The sequence below is a fragment of the Nannospalax galili genome, unplaced genomic scaffold (assembly GCF_000622305.1).
Source record: "Nannospalax galili isolate Female #2095 unplaced genomic scaffold, S.galili_v1.0 scaffold843, whole genome shotgun sequence".
Classification (NCBI taxonomy): domain Eukaryota; kingdom Metazoa; phylum Chordata; class Mammalia; order Rodentia; family Spalacidae; genus Nannospalax; species Nannospalax galili.
The window spans coordinates 510,302-522,334 of record NW_008349585.1 but is presented as its reverse complement, the minus strand read 5'-3'; the positions used below and the strand labels follow the sequence as shown (position 1 = coordinate 522,334).

Below are 12,033 nucleotides of genomic sequence, written 5' to 3'. Positions count from 1 at the left end.
ATATGAGATTCATTCAAGATATTGTACCTATTTATAAAGTACAGCTAGGAAATGATATTCCATTGATTTTTATTTTTCTTATTCTTTTTTGTAGCCCCAGGTGGCCTAGAATTCATTATGTAGACCAAGCTGGCTTTGATCTCACAGAGATCTGCCTGCCTGAGCCTACCGAGTTCTAGGATTAAAGGCCTCTGCTTTCACACCCAGCTGTTTCACTGATTTAAAGAGTAAATTTAAGAAGGAATCAAGGGTATAACCCAGTCATAGACTTCTTGGCACAAAATCCTAGGTTCAACTCATTCCCTCCAAAAATGAAAAGAATAAATTTAAAAAGTAGATCAAATGTTGAAAATTGTACTCAAGGGACTGGAGAGATGGACCCAGGTTTGGTTTACAGCACCCATTTGGTGGCTAATAACCATCCATAACTCCAGTTTTAGGGGATCTGACGCCCTCTTCTGACCTCCACAGGCATTGAATGACATGGGTGCACTTACACACATGCAGGCAATACACACTACACATAAAATAAAAATAACAAAATATTTAAATATTTTAAAAAAGAAAATTGTACTCAGGAAAAGTTATAAAGATTTTGTGTTAAGTTTTGTTTTTGAAAAGTTAAGAATTTATGTTGGCAGAATTAAGAACTTCAAAATTAGATAACCTGTGTTTATAAAACACGGCCAGGAAATGGTGTTTCATATTGATAATTTATAATGGTGGCCTGAAGAGATGGCTCAGCACTTAAGAGCACTGGCTGTTCTTGCAGAGGATCCAGGTTTGGTTCACACTCATATGACAGCTAACAACTGTCCATAACTCCAGTTCTAGGGGATCCAACAACTTCTGGTCTGGCCTCCATGGATGTTGCATGCACGAGTATACCTACATATATGCAAGCAAAAAAAAAAAAAAGAAAAAAAGATTATATTTTGATGCTTTCGGTGAGAAAAATAACTGACATTTACACTGCATTTTATATATTATTATATGCTAAGTGTTTTGTGAATGTTCTTTTTAGTTCTCAACATAGAACTCTTAGAAAGATAGTATTTTATGTATTATAAATGCAGATAGGAAAATCTCTCTGATGAGCTTAGAGAGTTTAGTTTTCCAGTTACACAGACAGGATGGAGCTAGAATTCTCATGTGATAGTCTTTAGAACTAACATTCTCAAGTATGAGTGAAAGAAATTGTTTTTGTATATTTAAAATCATAGTATTTATTTTATTTGCTCTTTCAATCTATAAATGTTTGTATATTCATAATATCTTTTTCTTTTTAAAAGATTGCAGCATCCTATGGAAATGTTATCTCTGTTTTTGAACCTGTCAGTCTACCGAAAAAAAGGAAAAATTTGGTTAGTAATTTATCAGTTTTCTTTTAGGAATTGAAATATATTTAGCATAAAAATCAAAGTAGACATTATGTAAACTAGTATAAGCTATGGACTATAATTGAAGATGCCTGTTAAGTCCAAGTTCCATATCAAAATACAGTTAATTTTTATTGGAATTGAATTATACTGAATTATGCCAACCAGTTGTCTTGAAGTGCTTTGTTTTCCTTCTGACACTTTTATTTTATGAGAAACACCTAAAAGAGTCAGTAACTTATAATTTAGCAGGTACTTTATTGCTAGTATTAGAGCCCAGTATATAGCCACATATGGCACTTTACTCTCAGTTTACAGGTTTCCCTTACACAGTTTTCTGCCTTTTCATGTTTACTGTTCTTAAATGACATGATTTGCTTTCAGTTAATATACTTCCTAGGACTTAGTTTCTTGCTTTTATTATATCATGTAATATAATTGCTGTCAGGTCAGTGAATGCTAGCTATTCTTTATAAAGAAGGTATATAAGAAATAAAGTTTGTTTATAAATACAGTTTATACCTATTGGGATTATGTACTAGGTTTCATATTTGCTTTAATACTCTTGACTGTAACAGATGAACCACATTCTTTTCTATGTCTATGTAGTTGCCATGAAGATCAAACCAGAACCATATGAAAGGATCAGTATAGTAAAGTTGAAAGAATAGTATTAGAATTCATGGGACTGGTTTCTATTTATGTTCCTTTTACTTGTGTGATCTTACAGAGGCAATGTTAAGAAATTCTTTGCTCAACTCTGAAATTAATAGTATCTATTCATACTTGATGGGGTTATTGTAAGGATGATATTATATCAAAGACTAGAAATGTAAAGAATTAAAGTGTTTTATGGTAGAAATCCTTATATATCGTGTGATCATTTTTGTGTCATTTTCACTTAAATCTTACAAATTACCTCATCTCTTTCCATTCTTTTCCCCTCCAATTCTTTCCCTTGTTCTGAGACAGAGTCTTCTTGTATAGCCTGAGATAAGCCTGGAACTCACTGTACACCTCAGGCTAGCCTTGAACTCTCAGCAATCCTAAGTGCCTCCTAAGTGCTAAGATGCCTGGCTTTCATGAACATTCAATTTCATGAAAATAGTTTCCCACATGCTCTCTGATTTCTATTTGTGCCTATAGATTATCTAGTTAATCCAGTACTAGAGGCTCTTACTGTTTAATTAGTAATTGGCAATACTAACAATATATTTTTAATATTTATTACTTTTATTTATTTAAGGGGGGTGGTCCCTGTGGAGAACAGAATATTTTGCAAGAGTCTGTATTCTCCTACTATGTAGATGCTGAGGATCCATCTCAAGTTGTCAGGCTTGGTGGCAAGCACCTTACCCACTGAGTCATCTCCCTGGCCCCTAATAATAAATCATGATATTTCTATACTTAGGAACTATTTGTTAAAATGCCTTTATTTCTAAGAGTAGAATAAATAATTTCAGTCTTGCCCATTACTTTTTCATTATTATTATTATTATTGATGAATATAATAGTATAAAATACTCAGCAGGATCAGGGTAGTTAATTGTTATGCACTATTGATGGCAGGACTGGTTACAGTAAAACCTTGAAGGGGAGAGCTGGATAAAATGGAAAAATTATAATTCGGACAAAATCTGTAATTTTGAAATACAGTCTCAGATACTCCTTAGGTCTTTATATATAAGTACTCTCTTTTCCCCTTTACATCCTGGAATATTCTTTTGAGATGGTAGATAACTCACTGTTATTGAGAGTGAATTTCATAAAAGTGTGTTTTATAGAAATGTATTCTGTAGGCCACATAGGGTATCTAAGTCAGCTAAGATATTGGTTTAAAGTTTGGGTGTTCCTGTGGTTCACACTGTACTTTTTGAGCCTGAATTTGTGAGCATAGTATTGGAAATTTGAACTTTTAAAACATCATAGGCTGTTTTGTTGTGCTGAAGTTTGAGGACCAACCCCAGTAAGAGTATATATTTATTGGTTACTCATAACAAGGATAAACTTTTGGACTGATAGCAATGGATAGTCTGTCAATAATCTTTGTCATGTAGTTCCTGTTTTTCTTGACTGAATTGAATATTTTGTTGTGTGTTAAAATGACTGTATATATTATTATAAGAATAGAAAGCAGTTATATTCATATTTGATGGAAAAGATGCAAATCATAATCGGCTAAATGACTTTTTTCTGATTTTTTAGGAATTTTATAGTCAGTGGCAAAAAAGTGGCCAATTTTTTCTGGAATCAATAGCACACAATATAACTTGGGATCCTTCAGGTAAGAACATTAGCAGGATTAACTGAAGTGGAACATCATATGCTTCAACTGTTGTATTTCATCTGTGAGATTATGGTGAATACGAAAGTAAATAAAATAAATGGTGCTTTTTTAGAGTTTATGCTGAGAGGAAGGCAAATGCAAGCTGTAATAAGTGATAGACCATGACAGATGCTATGAGAAGAATACCTGTTATTTTTGAAAAAGAGGAAATTCTCTCCATGAGATAAGATTTCATCAAAGAGGGTTCTTTTGACCGGACTTTGAGATAGATTTTATCAGTGAGGACAGAGTGATGGAATAGGAAAAAGAAATGAATTCTAAGAAGAGATTCTATCTTCAGTTACCTATTTGTACATGTAAAAATTTCATAGCTCAAAACAAAAATAATTTTATAACTTTTGCCCTGTGGGCCAGGAATTACTATTGTGTGTTGTAGGGATGCTTTGTCTTGCCCATGTGATACTACCTGCAGTAGCATTTTTGTAGGGAGAGGCTCCAAGTAAGGCTTTGCTCACATATATGGGACTTGGTACTTGTTATCTTCTGGAACCTTTGTTGTCCATGTGCTCTGTCTCTCTTGTGCAGCTTCTCCAGAAGGGTACCATAAATTTTACAAGGCAGCTAGATCTTTGAGAGTGAAAGTACAAGTTTCAAAGGTTCCCAAAGCCTGAATGTCTTAGCGGGTTTTCCTGCCACATTATGTGTTCAAAACAAGATAGGGATTCTACTCTTACTCAAAGATGTGAGAAAGTCATATTGCAGGGGGCAAAGCTAGAGACTTTATATATGTTATAGTTAACCCTTATAACTCTTTGTAGCATTCTAGTTCTCCGTTAAGCATAAAAAAATTGAGGTTCAAAGATTGCCCAACTAAAGTCAATTCACATCTCTAAGTGATTTGGGAACTTAGATTTCTGAATTTCTGATCTAAAGTTTGTGATTTTCCTTTTTCCTCCCTTTCTTCTTCCTTCCCTCTTCTTATTTTTCTTTCCCTGTTGCATTTTGCTAGTGTTTCTTAGAAGATCCTGAATGAGACATTGTTTATAAAAGTATGGGTTCCCTACCAATGGTTATGCCACTGAAGAAAATGTCTTTCTTCCCCAGGAATGGTTATCTGTCGGTTGAAACTTAAGGAGGGGTGGGGTCTCATGGGCCCCCTCTTCCAATCTACCGTTTTCTGTTTGTAGTCCTCTTTTCACCTCTTCTGTGATGTTCTCTGAGTCTTGGAGGGGGTGACATATGTATCTCATTTTAGGAGAGCCTTAACAGTCACTTATACCCAACACTTTGACCAGTTATGAGTTTGTTAATTGCTGCCCACTGCAAAAAGAACCATGTCTAAGGTTGAGAAAACAGCAGCAATCTATTGATATGAATATAAATATTTAGAAGGCAGCAGTAGTGTTCTACGTTTTTTTTTCCCCCCCCCCCCCCCCCCCCAGCCCAGGACAGGCTCAATCTTGTGCAGGTCTGGTGCCTGAAAACACAACTACTATGGGCTCAAGAATGCAACGGCAATGCCATGATCCTAAGACAGCATTCTTCTTCATTCCTCTCCATCTTTTATCTTTTACATTCTTTTTGTCCCAACTTCTGTGTTGTTCCGTGAGCTTTGAGGGGGTGGTGATGATAGTGATAGTGGTGGTGATAGTGGCGGTAGTGATGTGATGCCCTGTTTATGGCTGAGCTGAAATTACAGGCAGTTGTGAGCTGCCTGACATGGGTGCTGGGAACTGAACTTGGGTCCTCTGGAAGAGCAGTCAGCACTCTTAAACACTAAGCTATCTCTCCAGCCCAAGTATTATAAGAAATTCTTTAAGTGTGTATCTTGACTCAGTGTTAACTACCTAATAATAAGTGATGAATAGTGTGTGTGTGTGTGTGTGTGTGTGTGTGTATGTGTATAATTTTTTTTTTTTTTTTTTTTTTTAGGAAATCGTCTTTTAACTGGTTCTAGCAGCTTGCAGCTCTGGTGCAATACTAACTTGCAGAAGCAAACTGAAGATGAAAATCCTGATAAAACAGATCTTAACTTTGGGGATTGGATATGCATTTGGCATTGCAAGTAAGTAGTTAACTAGGGAAATAATGTGAGAAACCTGTTCTGTGGTTTTCTTTCACAAACTGATGTTATGTGTTGAGTGTTTAGTCTGTGATATACTTTCTCTTCTACACAGATAATTTACCATTTCTCATGTTCCAAAGATCCATTTTCTTAAAAATGTCAAACAAAATAACTAGAAAGAAAAAGAAAGTGTAAGAAAAGAATGTATAAAACCTATATAGAGATCACTGAATGAAAATTTGCAAAATTATGCAAAGAGAAACAGATATTGTCATGCTTTTGAGTGTAAAGCTTACTATTATAAGGAAATCTTTTGCTCATATTAGTCTACATTAAGCATAAATAATCCTTGTTAAAATTCCATTAGCATTTCTATTTTTGATTACAGTTCAAAACTTAATTTGAGAAGATGGGGTGATGGCTCATTGACCTTACAAGCATAAGGAATGGAGTTCAGCTCCCCAGCACATAAATATATGCTGGGTAGGTGTGGTACCCGCCCCCCCTTTAATTCTGGCACTCAGCTGTCAGAAAGAGGGTATTTTCAGAACAAGCTGCCTTAGTAGACTAGCCTAATAGGGGAGCTCTGGGTTTAACTGAGAGACCCTGCCTTAACAGGATTATACTAAATTTTACATAGGGACCAGCAAGATGGTTGACTGGGTAAAGGTACTTTCCACTAAGCCTGATGACCTGAGTTGGATCCCTGGAACTCACATGGTACAAAGAGAGAACTTGACTCCCACAAGTTATCTTCTGACCTCCAAATATGTGTTAATACACTTGCACCCTCCACACACAATAACTCAATAAATAAATAAATAAAATTTAGACTAATTTAAACATGGATATTGAGTATATATCAGCCGAAAAGAGGGCAGGGGAACATCTTACAGTGGAGCAAATTAGTTAGCTCTGTGAAGGGCTCTTTCATATCTGGTACCAAAGTAAATGTCAGATGAAGGAAAAATTTGAAATTTCTATACAATGAAACAAATGTTAGAAGAAAAGCTAGGTGAATTTTCATGTTTTAGAGCTATAAAGCCTGGTGTGGTATACCTAAATATACCTATTAAGCCCTTCAAATGTGATTTGATTCCTTGGGATTTTTCTGTAAGATACGTTGAATATTTAAAAAACAGCATGAAAAAAAGAATGTAAACTATTTCTAACAATTTTTATGGCATCTTGAAATTTTTTATATATTAAGATATAGTTTTTTTCTATTTTTACTTTTTTAATGTGGCTAGTAGAAAAATTTTAATTACCTATTTGGTTATCATTTGTCATTTATGTAATATTGCTGTTATACAAATAAAATGTTGTTATTAGGTAGGAAAAAAGATTTTTAAAATATGACACCAAAACTAGAAACTGAAAAGGAGGGAAAAATTGATAGCTTTGACTACAAATAAAACATGTCTATAAGGAAATAAGAACTTGAGGGAAAGATGTGCAGTTTCAGAGTTAATGCTTTCTTTTAAAAAGAAGTCTTAAAATGAATTAGACAAGCGACACACTACTTAACAGTGGGTTGTGGAAATGTCAAGAGATAAATTTTAAGATGCAGTAGATATAGACATTTTAAGAATTGATTGACTTACTTCTAAAAGGAAACTTGTAATATGTCCAGAAAGTTGAAGATATCTATTACTAGTGTGTGCTTAAAATAAAAAATGTGTTACAAACTGTTGGTAAGAAAGCCAAATTGCTGGGCATGGTGGCACACGCCTTTAATCCCAGCACTTGGGAGGCAGAGGCAAGCAGATCTCTGGATCTCTGTGAGTTCGAGGCCAGCCTGGGAATATTGAAGTATGAATCAATACACTTAATTTTTTCATGTATTTTTAGATACTGATTCTAAGTTTCACTCATTCAACAGGTATTTTTTTGAGTGCTTATTATGTTCTAGGCATCTGTAAAAGTGCTTAAGTGTTGTATTGAACAGTTAGGGTGAGACAGATGATAAACCAGTAAATTATAGCAACAGAATGTTGAATGGAATTCTTCCTACTCAATTTTATATGAAGTGTAATACTGTTCTAGTTTGCTTTCAAGTGCTGTGACAAAACACTCTGACCAATAATACCAACTTGGGGAGAAAAGGGTTTATTCAGCTTACATCTCCTGGGTTACAGTTCATCAGGGAGCCCAAGGTAGGCACTCAGGCCAGGAACCTGGAGGCAGAAGCTGGAGCACAAGCCATGGAGGAATGCTGCTTACTGGCTTGCTCCTCTTGCCCCTACTCAAACTGCTTTCTTATCCAACATAGGCCCAGCTGCCCAGGGGTGGCACCACCCACAGTAGGCTGGGCCCTCCCACATCACTCAATAATCAAGAAGATGCTCCACAGACATGGCCACAGGCCAATCCAATAGAGGAAATTCCCCAGTTGAGGCTCCCTTTACCCAGGTGTGTCAAGTTGACAACTAAAGCTATCCAGCACAAATATAGTGTTATGAGATTCTAAAATGACAATAAGGCAGACCTCCTACATTCTAAATTTGCAGAAAAGGTGGTCTGTAAAGATTAGTATGTGGAGAGGGAATAGAATTTTACAGAAATAATTTTTAGAAAGAGCTGGGTTTTGCTTTTGAATTATTAAAGGTGGAGAGGAAGGAGCTTATCCCTTCTTCTGGTGTGTTGAGAGGTTTCCATGGAATAAACTGAGAACTTAAAATGTGCTTTGTGCAGTTCTGAGAAGGGAGGAAAGAATGTTGCCACGTAGAATAGGCATGCTAATTACTGACTTGAGACTGTTTCTTGCTTAAAGAATTAGAGAAGCCTGAGACCAGAAACAGCAAGTTTTGATTTAGGACTGGTTTAAGATGACTAGAATATATTTCAAAGTTCAGTTTTGATCACATTCCGTTGATGGTACATTTAAGACACTGGTAACACATGTTCGATGAAATAAATACTTTGGAGACAAAGTATTTATGGTAAGTGAAAGAGAAAGAGAAGTAACATTTGAGCATTGACCTGAAAGAAATGGGAGTGTAGGACTTGAGCGTCATCATGCAAACTTCCATGGGTATGAACACTTAACTTGTGGTTGTAATGGCACATAAACAAATGTAAAGAATGAAAGAAGGGATATGTTCAGTTAGGAGACAGTTTATACATCACTGGGAAGATGATGTATCTTGGAAGGGTAGAAGGGTGGAAGGGTATATCTTGCTATGTTGCCCAGGCTGCTTTCAACCTGTAAACTCAAGTGATTCTTCTGCCTCACTGCCCTCAGTAACTGGGTCTATAGGCATTGCCACTCTGCTCATCTATCTGCTTTTGTCTTTGTTGTGAAGGAATTGGGAAGCTTGGGGCCATGAGGGAGTTCTGAGATTTGCTTTGCTTTTGGAACAACTACAGTAGTTGCTATTTTAAGAAAAGACAGGGTCTTAACTATGCTAGTCCCACACTCCTACTTCTTCAGTGTTCTGAGTGCTGGGATCACAGGCACATACAAGCATACCTGGTACATTTTTATAGTTTAATTTAAGAATATCCTGGAGATTAATCAGATATATACAGGTGGATTGGGGAGATGGCTCAGTGGGTGAAGTTTTTGCTATATAAGCATGAGGACCTGAGTTTGGATGCTGTGTACCTATGTAAAAACCAGTCATGGTGGTATACACCTGTAACCTCAGTGCTTGGTGAGTAGAAGGCAAATGCAGGCAGATCCAGGGGCTCACTGGCTTGCCAGCAAGTCTAGCTGAAAGACCATCCCTAGGTTCAGTGAGAGATTCTGTCTCAAAAAATAAAGTGATAGAACAAGATATCCAAAGTGGACCCCTGATCAACACAATACAGCACACATTAAGTGTATAAGAATGTTAATCACTTTGTTGTTGGAACAAAAATTAGAAAATAGTGAACTATTAAATAAGTTATTTCAAATCATTGTTAGATATACCATGGGAAACTTTAAACCAATAGCATATGATGTAGGTCTGTATACTTAGACACAAAAACACTTCTTGTACATCTAGATGTAGAAATGCTCACAACATTTTTAAATAAGTAAATGCAATTAAAGTGTAAACTATAAATATAATCTCTTCTCAGTCCATCCTCCTGCTTCCCTCCTGATTCCCCCCTACAGAAAAAGGATACAGGAAAGTGGAAAGAAAAGGTGTCTATGAATTAATATTCTCAATGATTTTGTCTGAGAAGGAATGCTGTGGTATTGATAAAACAATGGATGATTTTATTTTCTTTTAAGTTTTTGAATGTGTTTATTATATGTAAAAAGAGAAAAAAGTTATTTGTATTTGAAAGGAATTGTGAAAGAATTCTTCTTTGCCAGGCTAAGACTATAGCTCAGTGGTTTAGTGCTTACCTAGCATACATGATCCCCAGCACCGCTCACAGAAAAAAGCTTCTTTGATGTACTTTACTAATAAATTTAATGAAGTTCTATTTAAGCATGAATTTGGATGAAGACAAGGAAAGCAATGATCATAATGGGTGTTCTAAGGTCAGTGTATTTGAGGGGTACAAAGGTAAGACAGTGTGGGGAAGTGAGCCAAAATTTCTTGGAGAAGAAAAGGCAAGTACAAATCAAGTAGGTAGGTGAAGTGGCCATATGACTTTGTGACTACTTCAGTCCCTGCTAACCTACGTGAAATTTAATTAAGTAAATATTACTCCAGAGGAAGGCGAAGTTACCTAAAAATATTGTTGTCTGAAAAATGCATATTGGAATATTAAAGATCAATGACTCTGGAAATTGGATTTCTAGATTGAAACCTAAAACCATTCTCTCACATTCTAAGGGAATGAGTGTTTGGTTTTAGGCTTATAAAGTTTTTAACAAATCATTACCTGTATGAGTCTTAGGAAAGAGTTTTTTAATTGGCTTTTTGCTTTTGTTTTGTTGAGGCAAGGTCTTGCCATATAACCCAGTTGAATCTGAAGAATTCACTGTGTAGGCCAGGCTGACCTGGAATCCACAATATTTTTTAAAAAAATTGTATTATTTTTATTTTATGTGTAAGTGCAGGTGTGTTAAGTGCACCAGTGTTGTGTAGTGCCTACAGAGGTTAGAAGATGGTGTTGGATCCCTATAACTGGAGTTACAGACAGTCGTTAGCTACCATATGAGTACTAGGAATCAAACTTGGATCCTCTGCAAGAGCAGTCAGTGCTCTTAACTGCTAAGCCATCTCTCCAGCCCCTATAATTCACAATATTTTTGATTCTACTTCCTGGGTGCTGGAATTGTTGACATGTGCCACCATGCATGACTTAGAAATTACATTTTATATTTAAGTTTATCTTGGTTACTTCTTCATTTTGAAATACACTTAAAAACTAAGAATCTGGAGCAGGTCAGTAATACAGCATATGTTTAGCATATGCAAGCCCCTGGGTTCAATCCCTAACATCAAAAACAAAAACAGAAAGTCTTACCTTTAGAGTCAAGTATGGTACTCTCTAGTTTTAGCTACTTGTATAGTGGAGGCAAGAGGATTACTTAACCTGGGAGTTAAGGCCCAACCTGACAACATAGCAGGATCCCATCTCTTAAGAAAAAAGTCAGAGTGGAATTATTACCATAAAAATTCTGTTTGAGAGGACTGGAGAGTTAGCTCAGTGGTTAAGAGCACTGACTGCTCTTGCAGAGGACCTAGCACCCACATGGCGTTACGAACCATCCTTAACTCGAGTTCCAGCAGAATTCGAAGGCCTCTTCTGACCTCCTTGGCATTGCACCACACGGGTACACTCATATACATTGCAGGCAATGCACTCGTACACATAAAATAAAAATAATAGACCATCCTCAGGCCTCTTGGGGTAAGTCTATAGCACAACTCTCCCCGCTGGGACTCCCTAAGCCACATTCCCCCTTCCATCCCCCACCCCCCCCCCCCCCCCGCCGTTCTATACTCCTAGTTTGGGCCCTGCGCCATTCCTAGTCTTGGGGCCCCAGACACCTGGGGAACCAATACTGCTTCCTGACCCTTCTCACCCAGACCAACTCAGTGCCTTTCTTGGGCACCAGGAGCACAGCTTCTGGTCCTGGCCCCGCCCTCACTTCCCTCTACTTCCCTGGTCCTGGAACACCCACCAGCCTCTTTCTGGGGCTGACAGCCTCTTACTGGGGGCTCCGAGGCTTACCTTTACTCTCCCTGATCCTTTGCATCCAGTACAACCCAGCTACTCAATCCACTCCCTGGGAAATCTTGGGGCTTCTTCCCTCCCCATCTGCTTTTGCATCCCTGCGTGGCCTGGCCACGGCCAGGGTCTCAGGTCAATCCAACACCCAAGTTCCTGAGGCCAAAAGCATTCTTAGA

General features: G+C 37.0%; 1 protein-coding gene across 5 annotated transcripts in view; it reads left to right on the top strand.

The window, feature by feature from the left end:
• Dmxl1 (Dmx like 1) overlaps positions 1–12,033 on the top strand; it is a 182,538-nt gene that overhangs the window by 22,448 nt on the left and 148,057 nt on the right. For all 5 annotated transcript variants that reach the window (XM_008847017.3, XM_029570365.1, XM_008847016.3 and 2 more), the window contains exons 3-5: positions 1,293–1,364; positions 3,585–3,663; positions 5,599–5,731. In XM_008847017.3, coding sequence (XP_008845239.1) covers positions 1,293–1,364; positions 3,585–3,663; positions 5,599–5,731 — 284 coding nt within the window. The remainder of the gene's footprint in view (positions 1–1,292; positions 1,365–3,584; positions 3,664–5,598; positions 5,732–12,033) is intronic.